The sequence below is a fragment of the Gasterosteus aculeatus genome, chromosome 13 (assembly GCF_964276395.1).
Source record: "Gasterosteus aculeatus chromosome 13, fGasAcu3.hap1.1, whole genome shotgun sequence".
NCBI lineage: Eukaryota > Metazoa > Chordata > Actinopteri > Perciformes > Gasterosteidae > Gasterosteus > Gasterosteus aculeatus.
The window spans coordinates 15,580,685-15,604,564 of record NC_135701.1 but is presented as its reverse complement, the minus strand read 5'-3'; the positions used below and the strand labels follow the sequence as shown (position 1 = coordinate 15,604,564).

Genomic DNA, 23,880 nt, shown 5'->3' with positions numbered 1-23,880 from the left:
TACTTGACATAATTATTTTCAGCCAGCTTGACGATATTTTCCACACGTAAGGCAACAGCTTTCCAAGAATCAGTGAGTTTTTGGACCACTGTTTACCTTTAACAGCTTTGTGTCTGTAGAATATACAGACGATGATGTCATCTCTAACTGTTGCAGCCTCAGAAACATAAACCACCCACAACGCTTCCTCGTCCTAATAATTTCCTGCAGACATGCAGATATCTGAGAGGACACCTCCATTGGTTGTAAACACGTTGACAGGCATCTAGCTGTGGCGTGATTGCATGCTCTCACTTCACTTTGAACGTGGGCCAGACGGTGACTTCAGCGCCACATTGCTTGCCGCAGTAGTTCCATCCATCCTGCTTCGCAATCTGCCCGTCAAGCTCTGCTTCCTACAATTACTCCCCACCAATGCCAATGGGGCTCAAAAAAACAAAAACATTTTGTAGCAATGGATTCAAAGAGGTAAAAAGACCAGCACATGCATAAGAAAAGAGAGGCCGCAAAGTGCTTTAGTTCCATACAAAGTCTCAAAGCTAGTGGATTTCTTCCAGGCTCATGGTTGCATGGTTGCATATGAACATGAAGGGAATATTCCAGTGTTATCTTTATTTCTATCTGTGGCCCAAGACATCTCTTAATGCAGGTCTAAATAATTCACATATACGAGTAAAGTACTATTGCATCAGCAACTGTTCAATTTGCCCCTGCTTCTCCGTGCCTAACATTTTACAGACAAGCAGGTTTGCTGCCCCCTTAAGATATGAGGTGTCAGCTCCATTAGTGAGGCCAAAGCCTCCGTTTTCCAGACCTGCAGTTGTTCACGAATAACTCTGCTGAGATTTATTGCTGTGTTGGACAGGTAATTGTCAATCCTGCTCCAGTGATTACTGTCAGACACAACCGTGTCGCACCGGTGCTCAAGGAGTACTTTTTCTCACGGCGAAAGCACCTTAGGACATCTATAAAAATACCACCGTGGCAAAAAGTCTCATGAATACAACGCAAGGTGAAATAATCTTCGGTAGCACGTAAAAAGTTGCCTCTGTTTACCATTTTCCAAATGAAATGATGAGGGGTGGTTTCGCTCTAACAAAATATATTAAGTGCATATCCAGTACCTCTAAATCTAAAATATATTTCTCAGTCATACGCTATTTAAAAACAATCAAACGAGCCGTATTGATAAAACGGGGGCAAGATGTAAACCATCCTCAAAACTTGAAAAACAGGGAGACCAAACCACACTTGTTTCCTGTTTGCAACCAGATGGCCCGGCAGCCCCGGCCTGTAATCACACGCTTGTAAAATGACTTTTTCAGTTCAAGTTGTACGTTTTTCAGTGTTTTCGACAGCTGTTCTCTTATCTGCAGACCTTTGCAGGACTAGGGTGTTTCTCTACTGCAAGATTTAATTTAGTACCTTCAGAACATCTAAACCGGCACGTCACGACGGGCTTGAGTGCAACGCACTTCCTTCACAAGCCAGGAACGGGATGAGATGGAAATATCATGGTCATAAATAGTTTATAAAAATAAACCCGAGGTAAAGGGAAAGGCCAAAAACAGCCCTGCAACTGTCTTGATCCTCCCACACAGCGGCCTCGGAGTAACTGGGGTTCACGGCATCGAGTGACCTGTCATGACTCCCACCGCTGGGACGATACATTTTGGACTATTTCAACAATGCTTTACTCCAAAATAAGAAACGTATTAAAATGTTGCACTTATTGTAGCAAAGCCAATACATTTTTGATGATGTAGTTTTCTTCCTCTGATAAGAAGTCCGGTTGCATCGGTGCAGTGGATACGGAGTTGACTGCTCGGTGATCGCAAACACAGAATGAGCTCACAAGGAAAGAATGGGCCGTTAAAAGGCGTGTTCTACCGCTCCGAAGAGACACTCAGTGAAGGATAGTCTGTAGCGGAAGACTTTTGGTTTTGCTAATAGACATCATTTAACGCTGTGAGCTCACTGTTTGCTTTGGCAGAGTCATCAGTTTAGCGCCTGTCCAACATCCACTTTTTCTACTCCGGCTCCATTGGACAGTTTATGACTGTCTACAAATGTATTGGATCGGAGTTTTTTCCTCTCGGAACTCAACGCGCTGGTGGCTGACTCTCAGATGGACGTGACCTGCGGCGGTGTTTGACCCCAGGAAGTGTGTGTGTGTGGGGGGGCGACAGCCATCCATCAGCCAGTGTCGTGGGACACACAGTGGCTCTCTCTCTCTGACCAGTTCGCGCTCCTTGAAATATAAACACACTTATATTTAGCTTGCGCTCTTCGCATTTTCTCTTTGCTCTTCGCCAACGAAATGCCCTCGACTGACTCCACTGGAGATCTAAGAGTTTGTTGGTGAAACACTGTAGTCCATAGCAACAAACTGGAACTGATTTGCCGTTTCTACGATGGTGGAAATCACGCGTACTCAGGGAACACAGCTGTTGAACTACTAAAAAAAAGGATGATTGATGAAAGTCAGCTGTAGATAATATATCAATACATCGGGGTAGTGTTGGAATTTTATACTAGTTAATATAGCTTGGTCCTTTCATCAGCTCTATCATATATCAAGGTCAGCTCACCAGCTGTAAGCACCAAAATACCTTTTGAAACCAAGAAGCTCATCGTACGATGTGTGTCTTCGTTCTTTTTTTAGTAACGCACTATGCTTTTATCCCGTTTCATATATCAAGACGTTGCATGTTGCCCAGTTTAAGCCCCTTTTGCTCATTGGAATCAAGCAACGAGGCGAATCACACAGACAATTGGGGACCATTTTGAATCACCAGTGTTTGATCTACTAGTGAGAATACTGATAGAATATTGTAACGAATGCCTGCTGCCCGTTGGGTTCTCTTGGCGTGAAAGGTTTTTTGTTTCTTTGCTCAGACCATAAAGGCCGTGTGTCTCGTCTGGCGGCGTCTTCCCCCCACTGGCCGCCGGCCGCCAGTCCGCCGCATATATTGCGGGGAGAACACGATTAGTTCAAACGGATCACACCTGAGGCCACTTAGGCCCCGTTGCCACAACCGCTCCCCCCACTCTGTCGCCTCTGCAGCTGCGCCCGACCACGCCCGCCCCCCCACCACCAATACAAACATGTCCCGTTTTAGATCAGCGGCATTCCTCCAGAGCAGCAGAAATCATCACTAAATGAGCTGCAGTGTGCGTTAATGCCACACGGTGAATATTTAGGGTGATACATTGGTTGGTTAGAGGAACCTTGTGATGGATAACAGACGTTCTAATGAGTTTAATTGACTTAAGTTTCATAGGTAAAAATTGAAAATGCCTGGTCAACATTTCTCTTGTTCAAATTCCAATATTAACTTCACGATTGCTAAAGACAAAATAAAGCAGCTACACTTCCCATTTTAAGAGAGTTACAGAGACGAATATTCATTGACCAATCAATCTATCTTATTGCTTCACCTTGAGTGCCCTCCGAAAACCTCACCTGAGCTCAATCAAGTCAGTAAAAGCTCCTCACCTTGAGGACGTGTGTAAGAACAATCTGTAAACGCTGATCCGTTATATCCAGGAATGACTGCACACTCCAGTGACTCAATTTCACTACTCAAATTGCCTAAAGCTGGTTCCTCTACAGTCATTTAATACACACTGTGGCTGCTGACACACACACTGTTCCTTTACAAGCTGCATGCCTGTAAGTCCCGCTGCCCTAAGTGTGGAAATTCAAACCTCTTTTCAGTTTGTTTAAAGAAATGGAAAGTATTGGGTGTAAGACAAGTCAAGTGCTCTGACCTGACTTTTACTTTACTCTCAGGCACATTCCTCCAAAACGACCTCGTAGGGGGAAGCATCCTTGGAAAGCAGTAAAATCAGCTCTGATGGGATCACTGTTCGGGGGCCGTCGTTCAAACCTGCGGTCTGGAACCCCGAAGTGGCAGCTTCAATTATTGGGGGATTAGGTTGTAACAGCTCAGGTATGAAGTCTCACGTCCTTAACTTATAGCCACTACGGGCTAACGTTAAAGAGAGCTTTAATCATTTTTATGAACGCATTATGATCACACATTTCCACTCTAAATCAAAACATAGATCTTTTTCATCCGAACAGATGTTGGAGATGGAACGGTGAGTATTATTCCGCCGCATGCGGTGTTTTTCTTCTGGGCCGAGTGTGTCTACGATGCTTCCTCACCGAGGCTCGCTCCGCTCCGGTGGCGTCAGCACATGGCGGTTTGCTTGTGGAAGAAGGGAAGAAAGCTGTGCACGCTATAATTAAGGAAACTTTCAACTACATCAGTGACTTCCTCTGACACAGACTCGTCGCGCATGAACTGGTTAAACAGCCACTAATAGCGGCCCGTCTAATGCCAAGTGGGCCGGTTCGTACTTGAAAAACTCAAAGTGACGGTTGGAAAAAGTGGGCCCGACTGTCCGCTTGGTGCGCCTGGGCTACCGTTATGGGCAAACAGGGGAACTGGGTTACTGCCGTTATTTAAGTGCCTGTAAATACACAGGCGGTGGTTTTGTGAGGGGGCTGTAACACATACAGTTGGTAATAATTCATTTATATCACAATGGAGATATTCAGAGAAAATATAAGGCCTGGCTGTCGGGTTTAATGGCACACGGCCAAAGTTACTCGCGTAATATATAGACGTCATCAGAGAGGATGCAGACTTTGGAAGTCATCCATAGTGAGAAATAGCCACGAGCCTCATCGCACTCATGATAAACACTCAGGGTTATATGCTGACATAGCAGTCGCACTGTTAGAGTGGGGTAATAATGTCTGTCTGGAGCTCGGGCCCCTTAATGGCAGTCCTTTGTCTGGCTAGTGGAAATAGCTGAGTAAATATTGGCCAAATCGTCAAGACTAAATATTGTCGGAAAGCACATGGAAGCTATTACAAAAAACATTAGGTAACGGTTCTTCTCTTTCAATGTAATGCATTTCGGCTGCGAGGTAACACAATACAAAATTAACACTCTGCTTTTGAAATGATCCTTAAGGCAACAGTTACCCTGCTTATTTTTGTTTGATTAATTATCCGACTAGAGCCAACCTGAACCGATAGAGAAACAACACTTATTTTTGAGTGAATACTTTTGCAACTTTTGCAAATTGCTACCACAATTTCATCCAGGCAAAGGCACAATAAGAGAAAGATCTCATACATTGTTTTGGAGCAAAAGCCTCTGCCATACAGTCTGAGCTGCTATACAATTTAGCAGACAGACACACTATTGTTCCAGAGAGAAACTGCCAATTTTGCCAAAGGAAACTAATAAAATGTTTCATTGGATCGCTGTTGCCTGATGACTGTAACCTTTTGGGTCGTTTTTAGCCGGCGTTTTATGTCTCCGCGTTACGTCCTCTGCAATGACATGTGACATTTACAACACTCCGTCGAATGCACAATAGTTTAGGACTATTCGCTCTGCCACTTGGAGGAAACTTAACACTTGACACTCCATCGGCAGGGAGCCGGTTGCACAGCGGCAGCACTTCGATAGTGGACAGTGACCCCTGTTTAACTTTCTGTCTCACTATGATGAATGTGCATCGGCCCCGGGCTGCGTTAGGGAGGCTGGGGGGAAATCAGGATAGGTTTTTGAAGGCCTTGATTCAAGTGCGGCGCGACGATGAGTTATTGTTGTGGTGAATTAAATCAATTACACATTTTTCTCCATGCATTTTGTCGGTTTGGTTTAAATGCTCTGATGAAAAATGATCTGAGGCTCATCTTGTTCGCAAAGAACAAGAAGAACTAAGAGCCTGAGCTTACGTATTCAGAGGACTTTCCAAACTAAACACACACAATCTCTGGCGGTGTCCAAACTACGAGTGCAGGACTGGTTGTGTGTTGCAGTCTGACCCTACCGAGAGCCTGAAGACAGTCGGCCAAATCATGAGCTCAGCAGCAGCCCCCAGGAGCAGCCTGCACACTAAGTGTACACATGTGCTGGTTACGAAGTGCGGGCTTTTAAAGTGTCTTGTTCTCTGATGTGGTTCAGGAAATGGCTCACTGCTCCGCTTGATGCATGTTTAGGTAGTAAACTTTTTGGAGCCAGATTTCTCCATGCTATACGACTCGTGGTAAAGACCCGTATAAAGGTTCTAAAGGCATGTAGCCCTCTCACTATTAACTGTAAAACTTTCACATTACGTCACTGCAAGCTGTTTAATCCAATAAACTATAGGAGGACATTACCAGATCCACCAGAAATATCTAACTTCTGGGAGCTTCATGATATGAAACTATCAGGTAAAAATGGACCCTCTTAATGCCTAATAATATAAATAAACCTCTAGTTTAGCAGCTGAAACCAGGAACAACACGATTCGCAGAAATTATCTCATGTGCAGTGGAAAAAGCAATTCCCGTTCTGTGGTTCCTTTGGTTTCCTCCTGTGGAATTGGGATCTGTCTCTGAGGGCACAGGGGATGATTCGATCTGGAAAATGTTACTGGGGTGGAAGAACATGGGAAACAATAACAATAGAGGGATTCCTCTTCCATCCTCTGGGCTCTTTGATTTAGAGATGTTTTAGTCTGCAATTTAAGCTCACCACAACTAGCCGCTTGGCCTCCTTGCTTCGCTACTCTTTTCCACCTCCTTCTGAAGAGGGATTTAGTCTTGGCTGGTGCATGGAAGTAGAATGAAGAACTCCTCAGGTAACCGTTTGTTTAGCGTTAGCCAGCGCTACCGCAGCTTTAACAGCAGGGTTGTAACAGACGACGCTACCGCGTCCCTGCGTGCGGAGCGTCCCCGTGTCGAGGCCTTCGCACATGGAGAAGTAATCAAAACACGGAGGCAAAAAGAAGCACGTAGCATCTTCCTTCAAAGCAGAGTGTTCCCTTCTGTTTTTGACATAGAGAAAGCCGAATCCTTCCGGCAACCGATCAGCTACTGTTTTCACAGGGGAAACCATAGCACGGGATTTGTATTCTGAAAAACTCACCACAGGGACGGAAAAAGGAAAATCTAGTCTACATTTTCTTCCTGCTGTGATGAGTTGTGGAAAATACCCCATAAAAATGATGTCACACAAAGAAGCTGAAAACAGCAGCAACAACAACTGCCTTCTATGGGATGTTAATTGAAGGTGTGTATTAGTGTATAAAATATAAAATGTTCTCATTTAAAAGTAGTTTTATTTTACTTTTATTTGTACAAAGACTAAACAGAAAATGTGCTTTTTAACAGCAGTATCCCCAGTTAGAATTCTGTTGTAAATCTCAACGTGAAAATGAATCTTCATCCAACCTACTGGGATCTGTCACTGGGAAAGCGATGGACCAAATGGGACACGCGACTCGTTCGATACGAACAACCTTTGAATACACAAGCAAAAGCAGATGTGATCTTCAGGGGAATCCGGACCGCGGAGGCCGCTCATCTGCCACCGCACTGGTTTTCTACTTGATTCCTAACACTTACCCAATAGCTTGAAAGTGGTATTATTTGTCATCAGACAGAATTCAGAAAAGGCCCAAGACTTCACTTAAGGAATAAAGACTGATTTTCCCATGTTCCCATTAATGTACACTAATTCCATTATTACAGTCTATTTATGATTTCTTCCACATAATGGTTCTGTAATGCCACTGAGGGCCGTGTCAGGCCGTATAGTTAGGTGTTTAATGTCAGAGTGAGCTGGGGTTTAAGGCAGGGCGGCTGTCAGTAATTCCGTAAACAGAAGGGAAATGAGCTACGGTCTCCCTTGAGCCAGGGTGCCGTTCCAATCATTCCCCCGATGTCACTCGTTAAATCTAGCAGACCTAAACCTAAATACACAGCTACAGAACAAACTGCATGCTCCACCATCCGGGGGCTCGAACCAGAGAGAAAAAAGCTGCAACTCCCGTGTTAACATGGTTTGAGCCCACGTCACACCTGGCTGGGAGGCCGACTTGCCAAATGAACGATGCTGTTACCAAATAAATGTCCAATAGGATCTGGCAGGGGCGAAGGAGCTGACACGTAAGTAGTCATCACTACTGCTATTCAAAATAATTCTGTTAGCCTCTTCAAGTCACACTTAAAGCAAACTGTCATTAGTATTATTGTACGTTGCTGTAACAATTGTGAAACGTAAACACAAAGTGTGCTGGTTTTTCAACACTACGACAGTTTTGTGGGGAATTATCTGTATTTACACAAGCAGTGATCGTTGGGCTGAGAGAGTTGGATAGTTAAGCTGCTGAAATAATCCAAACAGAGACATAAACCTCAGTGACAGCTGAGCTTTCTGAAACCTAAAACTTTACAGCTGACCGGCTCCCTTATGAAATAACTCTGTTTACCGAGAAAAACTTTAGGACTGGCCTCTATTACAACTCAGACCTCTTACGGCAGGTCATTAGACCGCTCCCCGAGACTCACTCACATAGTGCCCGTACAGACCAACAGCCATTGCTTTTCACCAACACATTAGGTCACACGTCATTACATTTTCAAGTTGCCCTCGTACGGCACAGGGCGTTATTTGTTGCTCTGTCCTGCTTCCCTGGATGCCAAATCACAACACCTGTTCACAGGCCTTTACCCACTCGGTAGGTTCCTCAGGATTCTTTCCAGATGATGCAGAGAAGGCCCTCTTGTAAAACATGTCTGGAAACCATACGCTAAAGCTTTATTGTGACCCTGATCTTTAAATTTCATCCAAATAGAAATGAACACAAATAAAAGAGTTTGTTAATTTGCTGCGTTCGCGGTCGGCTCCCCCAATGTTATTTGCAGCTTCGCCCTTGTTAGCGATATGTCGTTATGTCCCTGAATGAGCTACGTTGAGTAGATATCATACGAGGCCTCAGAGGCTGCTCGTGCTTTTAAAAAATCAGACTAACAACGTCTGGATGAAACCCTGTTCTCACACGTTCCATATTTACTGGTTTCATTTGGTGGTTCCTGCAGCAGTTGGTGAGTACTTGACAAAATCCTGAGCTATTCCCATTCTTTCCACTCAGATCATAAAACTCTGAATTTTCCAACAGAACAGCCCCTGTAGGCACAGCGAGTCCCCCAGGGCCATGGGATAATTAAGCAAACTCTTTCCACGCCACATCACAGAGGAACATTTGAATATTTCCATTTCGATAAATGCGGTGCATTGCCATCCGATTTATAATATAGCCACACAGATTAAACCTGGCTAAAAAAAGGCCCATTACAACAACAATTTACTGTGTATATGTGTATTCACGGTACTCGGGTTGAAAAGGTCAACACAGGTCACCAGAGAACCATCCATCACGACTGGCAGACAGGAACACATGCTGGCCTTGTCCGTGTGCGTGTCAAACACAGCTCACTGTGGTGGCCTCAAGCCGTAACCCAACAATGAACAGAAAACACACTCGCAATCAGACACGGCTACGGGCCAAGTCACACTGACAGGTCCTAGGAAATAGCCGTACTAAATATTTTTCCGTGAATATATCAATAATCCTATTGAATGGGTTTTTTTTAAGTCATAAAGAGGATTTACATCTTAGACATCAGCTCATGGGAAAGGTCTGATGTAATGTTGTCATTCCCATGTTCCTACCTTCTTTTACACTTTTTTAAAATAACGTGTTTTTAACTATTATAACTTGACCTGCAAAACACAGAACATGAACATCAGGAATGACCATAAATTACAGATTACAGGGCCTTTTTATACTTTACTTATCGAAATACACATTTTTGATGCTGACGTATAAATCCGCATTTGCCAAACAGGAATGTTGCAGGCTGACTGTTTTTTCTTCTCTTCACTTCCTGTGAGCTTGTTTTGTTTAAACTTGCCTGCAAGTCACTCTCGGAAAATACAGGACACATTTCACGAGTTTAGAAGCTCCTGCTCGTATGTGACTATTTTTTCAGTTGATTATCATATCCACTATTTTGGTTTTGTTGTTTTGTTCATTTACATGAGTAGTCGGCCTGTTTTTATAATTTAATGGATAACAGCAATGAGAGCACATGGAAATAATTACTATAATTAAGTTCCATCCAGTCTTAAAGTTAATGTTTTTCACAAACAGGAGCTTTGCTCCTACTAATCCCAGATGAAACTCTCTCTGTTCACCAACAAAGAAGCCCATCTGTGAAACGTTTCCAACGTGAAGCCACCTCCCATGTGCTGCTTGCGGCTTCAAAATGCATTGATTGCTTACCCATTTAAATGTGGGACGAACATTTTCCCCAGGAATTTTATTTTAGTTGTTGTTCCTTCACCTGCCGGGAATTGGAAATGGAACGGGAACTAATGAGTGATTTTGAATGACATCCAATGAGTCACTCAAACGTCCACAAAGGAAACGCAGCTCAGCTTCCCAGCCGTTGAGTAAGATGATGAGTACAAAGCATTTAGTAAAACCAGTGCAGTATAACATCTGACGACGATAGCGAATTCACATTTTGTTTAATTAATCGATCTATTTCAAGGGATTAGCTTGTCAAACGTTTGACTGTACCTTCATTTTGGCTCAATAGTTGATGTTATGACATGAATTGTTCCACTTATCGTTGGTTCCGTTTCGCCTGCCAGGAACTTTGCCTCATAAAGCCAGTTGTACATTCTGTCATCAGGAGAAACATTTAGACGCTTTGGAAACATTTCGTAGTTTCCATTCAATTTAGGAAGAAGCTGAATGGACCCTGGAAGAAATCAACGGCCGAATCCATAAAAAGTTTAACCACACATGATCCAAACAAGGAAATCCTACATGATTGTAATATTAATATAGCCCTTTGTGTGATACACAAGGGGGATGTTTATCAGCAACAAAGCATTGCTGAGCATAGTTGTCCTTGTGGTGTTTCAAAGCTGTCAGTACCCGGTTTAAGAAATGATTTTAGCAGCTGCTAGAAAAGATGAAATTGTGAAGTTTCTGTGTGAACTGAATAAAAAACTTTGAATAAAAACAGGAAAGCCGATTGCGGCATTATTGGCTGGACAATAGTTTCAAATCGACTTGAAAGCAGGAAGACAACGCAAAAGCAACACGCGGCAGCCGATCACGGCAGCGACATCCAAAGTCTTTGCATGAGAAATTCATAGAGCATTGGCAGGATCGTCCACGCAATGACATGACAACGTGTTTCATATCCTTTTCTCTTACAACACTCGTGCACAAGTAAGCTCAGCTCTGCTTTTGAAAGCATTACGTAATTATCTCCCAGCGCGATGTGGCTCCCCAGCGCTGCTCTGTACTCAGATCCAGCCCGTTTCAGACTTAACTCAACTCTGAGCAGTCGCTCAGCCAGACCAGGTCTAGTTCAAAACACCTGGATCTGTTTCCTATCCGACACCTTCTTTCAGTCACAGCCAATTAGGATCCCATCACTTTAACAACGTGGCCGTCCAACAGGAGAGGAACCCAGTAGTCCGAGCCACAAATAGTGGTGGTGTTGAACCAGCGGCCCGGGGGCAGAGGGTCTGAAACCTGAGATGTGTGTGTGTGTGTGGTTTGTGTTGTGCATGCTTGTGTATCTCCTTTGTGCCATGGGGAGGAGGGGTGGAGGAAGAAGGCTTTTGCTTTTTAAAGTAGAATGTGCTCATTTTTAAGGGAGCAGGCGGAGGATTTTTTCTTAATTTAAAAGCCCCAAGGAGAGAGAGGAAGAGAGAAGAGGGTGAGGGGAGCGAGGGGGGAGAGAGAGAGAGAGAGAGAGAGGGAGAGAGGGAGAGAGAGAAGGGGAGAGAGGTGCAGTTGAGAGAGACAGCCTCTTAGAGCTGTGAGGCAGAAGTGATGGATTCAGCCCACAGAAAAGTGACAGTCTTCTCCTAACGGGCCACAGGCAGCACATGCCGCCCTGGACTCTCCCCACTCATCAGGAAACTGTCTCCACCACCCAACTTAAGTTACCACTTGTCTCCTGAAAGAGCTCCAACTTCTTTCCATCGGATTTTGAAACGGTCTTCTCAAGGTTTGCTGAAGAGTTCCTGGCTCAGTTGAGCCGTCTTTTAATAACACGCTTTAGAAACACCCCCACGGCTGGAATGGATGGAGGTGACAGAGAGTAACTATACAGGCAGCGCGCAGGAAGGGGGGGGAGGAGGACGCAGGGGTGCAGCTTTCTCACTTGGGATGACTTTCTACCAGGAGGAACTTCAATCAGCTCTGCCAGGAGGGAAAGGCATCTGAGGGAGCCCCATCGATACCCTGCAAGCATCCGTCTCGTAAGCATCCACCAACCTTTCACTTGTTGATGCGTTGAACTTGTTTTTTGGTTTGTTTATTTGACAGGGACAACTCACGTGCGTAATACATTATGTTGAGAAGTCAATTCATTGCACGGATAAATCCTCCGCAATAAGTCATCTCTCAGAGTAGATGATGACCTTTGTTAGCTTGAGTAAGCGCATTGACATTTCTAACACAACGGTGAAGCAATTACTTGAACTTAAATTGACTGAAGTCAGACTTTGACTGTTCACCCTCATATTGCTTCACTTTACACAACGATTTAGTTTGAAGTTGAATTCAGCAGTCGTCATGCAGCACCTGCTATCTGACTCACTGTTTGGACCTGGACGGGTGGTGGTACTAAACCGGACACGTGACTTTGATGGTCTCGGTTTGGAAGGGTTAATTCAGCGCAGGGGGATGCAGGAGAGTGGGCTCTGTGGGCTAAGTGTTTCTTCGCTGCTGATAAAACACTCAGCTTGTCAAAACACAGGACTCCTGAAGGGGTCAATTGAAGGCATTGGCATTGAAGAGGGTGTGTATGAGGTGATATACAGCGAGAGCATTGTATGATACGTGTCAACACAGACTTATTTTGTTGAATCTAAATGAAACCATTCATTCAAAAAGAGAAAGAAAAAACGGATGACCCGCTACCGGTGCTTCGAGACGCCTGCCGCTTCAGGATGTTTCCCCGGGCTCAAGAGGACAAGGAAGCAGGCGGTTGAATCCCGTCTTTGTTTCTGTTGCCAGGGTAGTGTTTGGATAAGGGGGCTTTGAGGTAGAATGCTGGTACTTATCGAAACAATTCCGGGACCCCCCTCCCTGTCAGATCGCCAGTATGGAATAACTCCCAAAGCAGCATGTGACACACACACACAAAAACTCAAACCTCCACTAAAACAAATACTACCTACGCCATCGTACTGAGCAGGTAGTTTCACTCTAACAAGCATTACATGCTCGAGGAAAGAATGAGGTCACCCTCAAGGTAATGTAACAGTGCAGATTACCGTGAGCAAATTGAATTGGACTCTGATCCAACACATGTAGGGTGTCGTGCAGGAGGCTGCCAGTCCTCAGCGGAGTTGGCGCTAGTTTGAAAATGCTGCACAAAGCCGCCCTCTCCAAAGTGTCCGCTCCTCTTCAGCCACCGACAAACGATGTGCCGTGTAGTCGTGTCGTGATCCCCCCCGCTCTGGATGACGATGATGCGATTGTGAGGCATTCACACAGAAAGTAGGACACCGTGAGTGAACTGGGTCAGTGCGTCTTGCAGGCACGGAGGGGGATAAGGGGAGTCGTGGTCCCGCGTCTAGAGGGTCTAGCCGTCTGCCACCGCCGTTGACTCTCCATGTGTGTATGGCAGCTCGCTCTAATGAGGTGACGAAGAATGCGAGGAATGCCATGCTCACACCGAAATGAGAGGGGCCTGGGTGAGAGACAGTCTGAGCGAGGCTGCCCACCTTCTAATTAATATGTGCTGAGCCCGAGCAAAAAAAGGCCGGGGCACGGCGCTGGTCAGAGACACGTTGACCCACCCGCCGCACTCGCCTATCACACTTGATTTAACACTAAGTAGAGTCCAGAGGGAGGAGTCGTGTAAACACAGACTTAACCACCTGAAGACAGTAAAACCAAAACATTTTGGTGTGAAGCAGACTTGAAGAAATGCCCCAGAGAGGAGCTGCCAATCACGTTACAATGAGCGTGGTTATTCTCTGCACGCCGCGCTGCTTCACCTTCGGGGGCCCCGGCGCAGGATACGTGCACGACACTCCTCAACACCGGTTAATCATCGCAGCTATTCGCGGCTCTCCGGCAGCCTGCGAAATGTTACTGATGTTGGGACGATGCAGCGCCAACTGGGGGCTGTTAAAAGGCTTTCTGTTGTTCCTTCTGGCAGGCCGGTTAATAACAGGTTGTCTATGTCAGGGCAGATGGGACTCTGTCAGGTCTCCGGGATACTGAGCCCACCCCAAGTGTTGTTATTTGAAAACACACATTATCGGAAAAGCCTTCGGAGACAGGCGCGCACCGCCTTCACTCGCACGCAAACATTTTCCCCTCGGCTTTGATGTGTAGTAAAGCCTGGAGTAGATTCCGGGCTAACGACGTCTAACATGGGACTCCTCCTCCGCAGCGGGGGGGACAAATCACTCTGCATTGCTCAGAGACAGAGCTCATGGTCCACGGGGAGAAACCGCAGGAGCCGCTGACCGAATACAGTCATCAGCACATTACAAGCCACAGGCTCCGGGCTGCTCTTTTATCATGGTATGGGGCTACTTGTAAGCTATTAGTATGGATTTCTGTAGGTCTTGAATACTCTGAGGTAATTTCAATAATGATAAGTGTCCTTTTGCATGGTGGAAAATATATGTATGGCACTGCACTTAGATTTACAGCACTCATATAACAATTGTTGCCCTTCTGCACTGCCGCTGTTCTGTTTTAACCAAATCCGTGCGAGAAGCAGACTGTACGTTCATCTTGCCAGGTAAACCCAAATATCAGGGAAAAATACCGACCAGTACAAGGTGGGTGTGTTTTTCCCGAGAAGGAAAAATGTTTTCAAATTCTACTCTAGACAGATAAAAGGTTGAATGTGCCAGGGGTCATGTTCTTGGAGAGCGCCGCATTTCTCTTCTCCATGTCTCCTACCTAATGTGCTGGCAGCACGCCTGGATTAGCAAGACAAAAACAGTCCTGCTCTCTTCCCAAGTTTGTGCTTACTACTAGATGGCAGATTATCTTTCCCACCAAGGTAGGCTATAACGAAGTGAGTGAGTAGTTGTAAGCCTGGCAATCTCGACGCTGATCTTCAAAGCCAAACCAATATGGGCTTTTTAAAAAGGACGGGCCCTTTGTGACCGTGGGGAGGTGTTACAGAGGACCCATCTGTAATCCAATATACAGCAGCTTTCAATTAAGGTTCCCCAGGAGTTCAAGGTCTTGTTATCCTTGCACAGGAGTTACGTTCTCCTCAGTACTCGGGGGCTTCCCCTAATAACACCACAATCATCCACCAAAACTGCACTTATTTCTCTCATTAAAATGTCTACAAATTCAATTCTGGGGTTAACAGATAATTATCTTACTTTCATTCACTTTTGAGGAAATGTATGGGTTGTGCGACACGGTGTAGTTATAGAGGACACATCCTTTTAGAGGGGCTTTAATCTAGGGAGGGTTGTGTAGTATTTCAGATTTATCACACACATGCTCAAGGTGGATATGTTAGAATAAATTGCCTGACGGTGTCTGAGCCTGACTTCTTTTGGTAAAGGCTGTGGACGGGACTGATGAAACACAATTAATATTTAAACAGTTCCATGAATAGCATCATCTGGTACGCTCTCATATTTTCCACAAGCAAAGATGTCCAGGCCTGCGGAGGGGAGCAGATAGGAGCGGTCCTGTGTGTGTGTGTGTGTGTGTGTGTGCGTGTGTGTGTCATGGACGAGCAGTGGCAGTCGCCCAAAGAGAACCCGAGCCAGCAAAGCAAACTAGGCTAAACACGCTCCCTCCTAACAGCAATAAAACTGACTGAAGAGATCAGAACTTCATTAAACACAAGAAATAGTTTTCCTATTCGGCAGTGAGGTGATTAGTACCTTTCAAACACGTTGTGTTGCAATAATCTTGACAGCGGAAAACCGATTTTAAACACAGGAACACATTAATACATGCTCATGTAGCTAGCGATACGTGTAGCAACCACGGAAGCCTTGATTTAATTATTACACATAATCACTTTCCTGCCGTGGAAAGTCACAGCAGCCCCCGTAGCGCTCAGCGGGGGAAGTTGCCGCTTTTCTTTGAGATCTTATCTTTTTCAGTAGCCCATATTTTTGAAAGCTGTAATGACATCCAGGCCGGACTAGGTATAGATGTGTACGCTCGGGGCTTTTGTGAACGTGGATGATGTAGGAGTCTAGTGTAACCTGATGTACAGCCTTCTTTTCATCTCAATCCGCCTCGCTGTGAAGGACCCCATTGATGTTCTGTCAGAATGAACATGCAGCCCAACAGGGCTGTCAATTCAGAATCAGAATAGCTGTTCTCACACAGTCTTCTACTTACTAACTAGAAGAGCGACTCATTCGGGACATGATATTTTGGGCAACAACGCGACACTGTTCTCAATAATTCTCTGCTTTTTTTTTGTCAGGCTTTGGTGGGGTGGGACACATGGAGCCCCCTTCAGTGGTCCTGCTGTGGCTCCTTCTTCTTCATGGACTAGCCTGTACCGCCCAGCAGCCTCATGGGAGTCCGTCAGACAGTAGCCACGGCCGGGACAGGACCCAAGAATTTCAGAGCAGTGAGGATGATTTGGAGAGAGAGTTTCTCTACGCTGCAAGGACCAAGCGTGCTCCCGCTGACCAGCCGCAGGACAAGTGCTCCTACACGTTCATTGTGCCTCAACAAAAAGTGACCGGCGCCATCTGCGTCAACTCCAAGGAGCCGGAGGCCATGCTGGAGAATCGGGTCAACAAACAGGAGCTGGAGCTGCTAAATGTGGAGCTGCAGAGACAGAAGAGGCAGATCGAGACCCTGCAGCAGCTGGTGGAGGTGGACGGAGGTATTGTGAACGAGGTCAAGCTTCTGAGGAAGGAGAGCCGAAACATGAACTCCAGGGTCACTCAGCTGTACATGCAGCTGCTCCATGAGATCATCAGGAAGAGAGACAATGCCCTCGAGTTGGCTCAGATGGAGAACAAGATCCTGAACCAAACCTCCGAGATGCAGCAGCTCACCAGCCGATACAAGGATCTCGAGCACAAGTACACGCACTTGGCTTCTTTGGCCACCAACCAATCGAGTCTTATTGCTCTGTTGGAGCAGCAGTGCCAGAGTCGGCCTCTCCCTCGGCCCGCGCCAGTCCCCCAGCCGAGGCCCCAACCGCCCCCACCATCACCACCTCTCAACAAGCCTTACCAGCCGCCTGTCCTGCCACGAGTCACCAAGCCAATCAGCAACGAGATCCAGAGTGACCAGAAATCCGTACTGCCCCTTCCTACGATGCCGGCTGGCACACACGGCCCCTCCACCACTAACAAGCCCTCTGGTGAGTATGACAAACTCAAGTTTCATCTTTTAAATGATGCCGCTGCATTTCAGAGTTCTATTTTTGATTGCATTTGAGTTGCCATCCCCAAACAAAGGAGTGTGTGTCTGTATTAACAATGATGTGAACCTCTTAGTCATTAATGACAGGCCACCGCCAAGTACCCATTTTTCAATTCAAAGCCAATTTAAATACGTCCTGCACATTCCCAGGGCAAAGGGCCCTCAGTGAGAACAGAAATGCTCTTGTCTACAGCCTTTCGGGATGCATATCATGTAATTACCATAATTAAACCCACACAAAAACACACAGCATTTTAGCAGAGTAGATACATCAGCGGGAATTGATTTCTGGATCCAAGCCCGCGTGACTGTTGAACACATGTTAGTAGTGAGCGATAAAGCTATAAAGTGTTTTGTTTTATGGTATCGGTTGCAGTGAGTGCTCTGCTGCCATTCCCGTTCCCCATTTGACTTTCATTAGGAAAGTTTTAAAATGGTGGAAACGGGAACAAACCATTCCCATCATGAGTAGTGGGAGCTTTTTCCATTGACATTTTGTGATACTGCCTAAGCATTTTCACCCGGCTTCATGTGAACGGTAGCCTTTGTGCAGAATGGGGTGGGGGGGATGGGGGCAAGTCATTTCCTGCTCATAGCATGCAACTAGCACCCCAAAATGTTACGTAAACCCATAACAAGAACAGAGAGCTGCGCACAATGCAGGAAAAGAGACGCCACAGAGGGATGAAATTGGGTGCTGGGGGGGCTAAAGTACGTACAGAAGGAGATACCGAGAGTCAGTGATGTCATTTGTTCCAGTTGCACCAGGCAAGAATCAGTCATATGTTCCATTAAAGCAGCAGAGTTTATCAGGCAGAACAGAGGAGGGCAGGGCAGGGCAGCTCTCTGGCTTGTCTTTGCTCAACAGACATTCCTGAGAGTAAATGGATGGCAGAGAGCGAGCCAAGAGACAGATATCGTCCACAGCGATAAAAAGAAGAGAAAAAAAAGACAATCTTGTTATCGAGCGTCAAACGGATGGCTTATTATGTGAAACCTTTCAGCGATCCTATGCTTTCGTCCTCAACGGAGCGGTCTCCACTCGACATATCGGCGCGCTCGGTTTCTTCTTCTGTGTACCTCTTTTTTCCTTTATGTATTTTGTAAAACTGAACCCCTCCCTCACCTCTATCCCTTCGCGTGACCCCCTTAATTCTCATTTCACTTTGTTTCCATTCTATTTCAACAGCTTTGTACTCCAGAGCCAGTTGGCAAACCACCACAGTGTGAAATCTTGAGACCTTAAACACTTTCACAGCCAATTGAAGCCTGGGAGCCAGTGGTCCCATTAGTTTAGTCTACTAGGTTTGACATTCGGGGTAAAATCATAATGGCACACAGGTTTCACTGATTTGCCCCATAAAATTAAATAGTGTTGACCTTGCAAACACACAGAATTCAATTATTTTGTGCATGGCTGACGCTGTCAACATAACCCTTCATTTATTCTGTGTTTTTTTCAGCAGTAGATAAGAATGCATAAGATGTGGTAGATACTGCCCTGTTACATCATATTGGAAAAAAAACGTCTGCACACATATTGAGTGGCTGTCAAGGGTTTACAAGCTGTCCATAATTCAATTCAATTAAGTCCCTGAACCTCCTTGCTTCAAAACATAATTTAAGGCTTTAATCTGCACGTCTCAGACTAAAATGATATACATATATCATGAAGTACAGAAAGCTAAGTGAAATTAAATAAAATAGTAATTTCTAGTGTAAAACGGCCCATATGATCAGAGTTTTTGTTCGCGTTTCATCATTCAGTAGTCAGGATTCCTTTGCCCTCATGTCAGTGTTTCTTTTGGCCGCGCAGCCGGCAGCCATTTCCCTGGTAAAGAAGCGGCCAAAATCAATTCCACTGTTAGAATAAAAGCCTCTGCGGAAAAAGAGGGGTTCCCTGTGACTGGGTATGAACGATCCGTGTGCCACTGTGGCTTTTTCCTCTTTCTCCACTTGTGAGATATGGTTTTAACTCCGATTTTATTTGCATTAAACGTGTCGCCGTCACTTCTCTGTTTCAGGGCCGTTCAAGGATTGTCTGCAGGCTCTGGAAGACGGCCACACGTCCAGCGGCATGTACCTGGTGAAGCCAGAGAACGCCAACCGCCTCATGCAGGTGTGGTGTGACCAGAGACATGACCCAGGCGGCTGGACTGTGATACAGAGGAGGGTGGATGGCTCCGTCAACTTTTTCCGAAACTGGGAAACATACAAGGTGCAACAACCTCACACTAAATCAATGACCTCATAGTTTAGAGGAAGGCAGGTGGCTTATGTTTATAGGTTTGTCGCTTACCAGATGTGAACCAGTAATAAATGGGTGACCGCTGAGCTCTCCAAGTGTCTGATCTATTAACGGCCTCGGTCACTGCCAAAGACGTGAGTTATTAATTCCTGCAAGATATGTTGCCCTTTGTGAAATTAGTTTACAGAAATATGGGAATAGTGGACTTGGCTGCACATTCATTGGTGGTGTCAGCATTCGCGAGGTGTTGGTAGCATAACTTATCATCTGAACATTGCTTCACAAGGTCCGTGATAATCACGCATGTGGAGGATCATTCAGGGGAACTTTTTAAACCTTTGAAAGGGAATTCCCTTACACAGGGAGAGGCGGTTAACTGTTTTCTGGCCAATCATCCACACGTGATCTGGTTGATAAAGGCAACAATTGTGATCTATCCAAGACTTTCCAAAAACCTTTGAACCACAGGACTACAATTTGTACACTGGTCTGAAGGTCCATGGTTCTAAGCATGCGGCGGGTAGGGGTTACCACAAACCAACTTACGATATAATCGGAGCCAGAACAAAGCAGTAAGACAGCATCCATTATGTTGCATTTCATAATACATATACTTTCCCTGCTGGCATTTTAATGACAAAATAATAGTGGAAAACCAGACACCCTGTGCCAGCTTCCAACTTGGCTCCATTTATACTATTGCACGTAGACGACAGACAACTTCATTTGCAAGGTCATAGTGTAGAAATGCAGAAATAATCGGATTGTGATTTTCTTATCACTGACCTTCGCAGCAAGGTTTTGGCAACATTGATGGCGAGTACTGGCTTGGTCTGGAGAACATCTACTGGCTGACAAACCAGGCAAACTACAAGTTGCTGGTCACGCTGGAGGACTGGTCTGGCAGAAAGGTGTTTGCAGAGTACGCCAGCTTCAGGGTGGAGCCGGAGATCGACTTCTACAAGCTGAGGGTGGGCCGTTATCATGGCAACGCCGGAGACTCCCTCACCTGGCATAATGGCAAACAGTTCACAACACTGGACAGAGACCATGACGCATATACAGGTAAATTAAGAAAAGAAAAGAACGTGTTAAATGGTCCCAACTGGCTGCTTAAAAAAGTTTATTTTTTTTCGATGCTTCTAGGCAATTGTGCCCACTACCAAAAAGGAGGCTGGTGGTACAACTCTTGCGCGCATTCAAATTTGAATGGAGTTTGGTACCGAGGAGGACACTACCGCAGCCGCTACCAAGATGGAGTCTACTGGGCCGAGTTCAGGGGAGGAGCCTATTCACTGAAGAAAGTGGTCATGATGATCCGTCCAAACCCAAACACCTTCCACTGAGCATCCAAGGAACACAAACTGCGCTGTGTCTCGAATGAAACACCCACTTTGACGGCGACTAGAAACCCAGCAATCTTTAGCGCTCTCTCTATAAGTGGCACGACACCAAGTCGGATGAAGTGCAATATCGAGACGGGCTGATATACTAGCACCTCCTGCACTTTGTGTACCGTTATACAGTTGTCTGTACCTTTTTTCCCCCCTTTTACACACGTATGACTCAGTAGAGACATGTTCTGATTGCTCAGGAGTTTTTTTTAATACACTGTCTTTGATCAAAGAAAAACACGTTTAAGTTGACAGTGCTCTCATTTGAACCGAGTATGAAAAACAATAATAACTTAACATGACATCAGAACAAGGCCCTGCAATATATATTTAGTATGTATGTAAAGATGCTTTCGCAAATAACAAGCAAATGAGGTTGACACAGGAAACATGTCCAGTGACTTTTAATTTCATTCTAAATACACTTTTCAAATGTGTAATTTAACAGTGACATTTATTGACTTGTAATACAGGTTTAATTACACCTTAATATACTATTAAAACTGTACCATTTTCTTTTTCACAGGAAAACCCAACAGATAACCGCAATAACAGTTTTCTCCTTCAACATATAACAGGTCTAAGACTCCATTTGAGGAGGATTTTTTCTCAACAAAACTAGTTTCAAAATCTTGAATTGCTTCAACAGGTATCCACCAATTTGCTTGTATGGATCAAGCACTGTATTTACTGTATAAATTTAGTGGTTTGTTGAACACATTGCGTTTGTACATAACAGATATTTGTAATATAATGTATTAAAACCTTATTACATTGCAGTAAAATATGTACAGCTTGTGTGTCTTTTTCTGTTTTGGTGTCTGTTGGTATAAAAACAGTAGTGTAGCAGTCATAACCCTTCATAGACTCTATTTCATGTACATAATAATTTGACTTATGACAGTGTTACGCCAGCCTTATGGATACCACTGAACAGCAAGGTTTGACACATTTTCTAAATATGATGAGCACTCAGTGGTGACATGAAGTTTGTTTTAACATCAGGTATTTCTCATGAGAACAAGAGACAGACAATCGGGATCCAAGCATTTTATTAATGAATGAATTAATATTAGCCCATAGCATGAAGGTTCAATGATTTATAAAACATGTACGAATGTCAAATTCATGAAGGTAATCTCCTCATTGCATCATTTTAATGCTCAACTCGTTTTGGCCAATCAACCAAAGGACTACAGTTCATGTCCCTCAACATGTCAACGTATGCCATAGGAACGTTTATGGAATAAAGTAACAACGTCTACGACAATATCTAATGTTATATTTTACATATAACATTATATTTTATTTTATATATTTATTGTAGTGTAAAACATAAACATTTGATTATATTCATGAATCAATATCTGAGAAATGTGAATATTAACTCCAAATACTGTTGCTACGTTCTTATAGAAAGCACACATCTTAAACATGTTGAGTGATACTGATACACTGCGTCACTCAATCATAGGAACCAGTTTTTAACTAACTAGCAGTTTGAACACATTTGTTCCTTTAATTATCAATACAAAAATTTAACAAAATGCAATTATGTTTGTACACTAGTAACAGATAAACATGCTATCATAGAAAACTCCTTCAAGCGTCTCAAAGACCAAGAACTGGTTGCAAAAAATCCTTTATCCTGCAGCCCCATCTGGCCCAGTGTCAGCGTGTAGTCAGGACATCAGGAAATGACCGATTAAATGTGACTGGCTTGTGAAACTGATGCATCCAGCAGTTCCTGCACCGACAGCAGAAACCACCTTTGTTTTATTATGTGTCAATGGGAAATGCCAAATACAGCTGGAAAATGAGGCTAAAGTGACTTTACGCTGCAATGAATCGAGCTCTATTAACGTCATACTTTGTGACCATTCCTCTATAGAGTATTTAAAATCAATTTAGTAAAGGTTCTGGTGGAGTAAACCTGAGAATGTCCAGAGAGACCAATGACTAACAGAGCAAGACGTGACCAATCCGTATTTAATCCTCCCTGCTCTGCATAAAAACTAACTTACCATGTTAGCGTCATCTGCTCCCAAAGTAAAGACGGATGCTTATGTGTCGGTGGCTTAGACACTCGTGCTGCATTAAATCTACAAACACTGGCTGCTGGAACTGGCTCATGAGTCCAAAGCTAAAAAGCATTCTTTGCCATAACAAAGAGGCTTCCGACGGGACAAAGGAAGACATTCATCATTGCGACTGTCACTCTTATCAGCAGTGTTTTTCACCAAAGATAGATGGGACAATAAATGCGCCGTATATTGATCTTCCCAGATGGGTCAAAACTGTTTATTTTGCAGCAATTACATCACCAAACCCAGTTCACGACTGCTTTCTCCATTGACCTTCCCGCGGTGAAACAGAGGACTGTGTTCCACCGTCTCCATAAACAGAGACGACAGCCTCCTTGGATGGCGGGTATGTCTGAGGACTCACCACGATGGAAAACCCTCAGTGAGGGTGGCCTGTGCAGCCCCCACCCCTCAACCAACATGGAAAACCATGAGCTGACACAGTGCTCACTCAGCACAAAAACAACCGCATTTTCCCGGGGCCTTCCAACCTGAGCCTTCAAACCGGCCTGTATTGTTGTCTCACATCTGTAAAAATCCACGTCCTTGTACTTCTAATGGAACCGTTTTTATTTTCCTGTGCTCCCACGGATCCTTTTCACTCCACCTTTTCGAGTAAACGTGGTCATGCAGTAGAAATCTCTGCACTAATGACTCGCAGGGGACTTCAACCACACGCATGTCATGCTTTTTGCTAGAACCACATGCAGGCATCCCTAAAGACACTACACATGCAAAACTGCTTATAACGTATTGTTAATAAAAAAAAATGAAAGTCTAACTCAATCAGGATCAGCATGTGTGTTCAGGGTCCGTTACACAGCAGTATGGAAGGGCTGTGTGGGGAAGTGGCTTTTTCCT

At 44.7% G+C, this 23,880-nt stretch overlaps 1 protein-coding gene across 1 annotated transcript; it reads left to right on the top strand.

Annotated features, from left to right (window-relative positions):
* The first annotated feature begins 11,462 nt into the window (after nt 1-11,462).
* On the top strand, nt 11,463-21,720 carry angptl2b (angiopoietin-like 2b). Its single transcript, XM_040195062.2, has 5 exons — nt 11,463-12,153; nt 16,335-17,231; nt 19,318-19,511; nt 20,336-20,606; nt 20,688-21,720. The coding sequence occupies exons 2-5, from the start codon at nt 16,355-16,357 to the stop codon at nt 20,885-20,887; spliced, it is 1,542 nt and encodes a 513-aa protein (XP_040050996.2). The 5' UTR covers nt 11,463-12,153; nt 16,335-16,354; the 3' UTR covers nt 20,888-21,720.
* Nucleotides 21,721-23,880: the final 2,160 nt, after the last annotated feature.

Bases quoted from the DNA above. Each gene is read 5' to 3' on its own strand.
- angptl2b (XM_040195062.2), top strand. From the start codon at position 16,355: ATGGAGCCCCCTTCAGTGGTCCTGCTGTGGCTCCTTCTTCTTCATGGA. The intron at 17,232-19,317 runs GTGAGTATGACA...TCTCTGTTTCAG, and splicing joins CACCACTAACAAGCCCTCTG to GGCCGTTCAAGGATTGTCTG. The intron at 20,607-20,687 runs GTAAATTAAGAA...CGATGCTTCTAG, and splicing joins AGACCATGACGCATATACAG to GCAATTGTGCCCACTACCAA.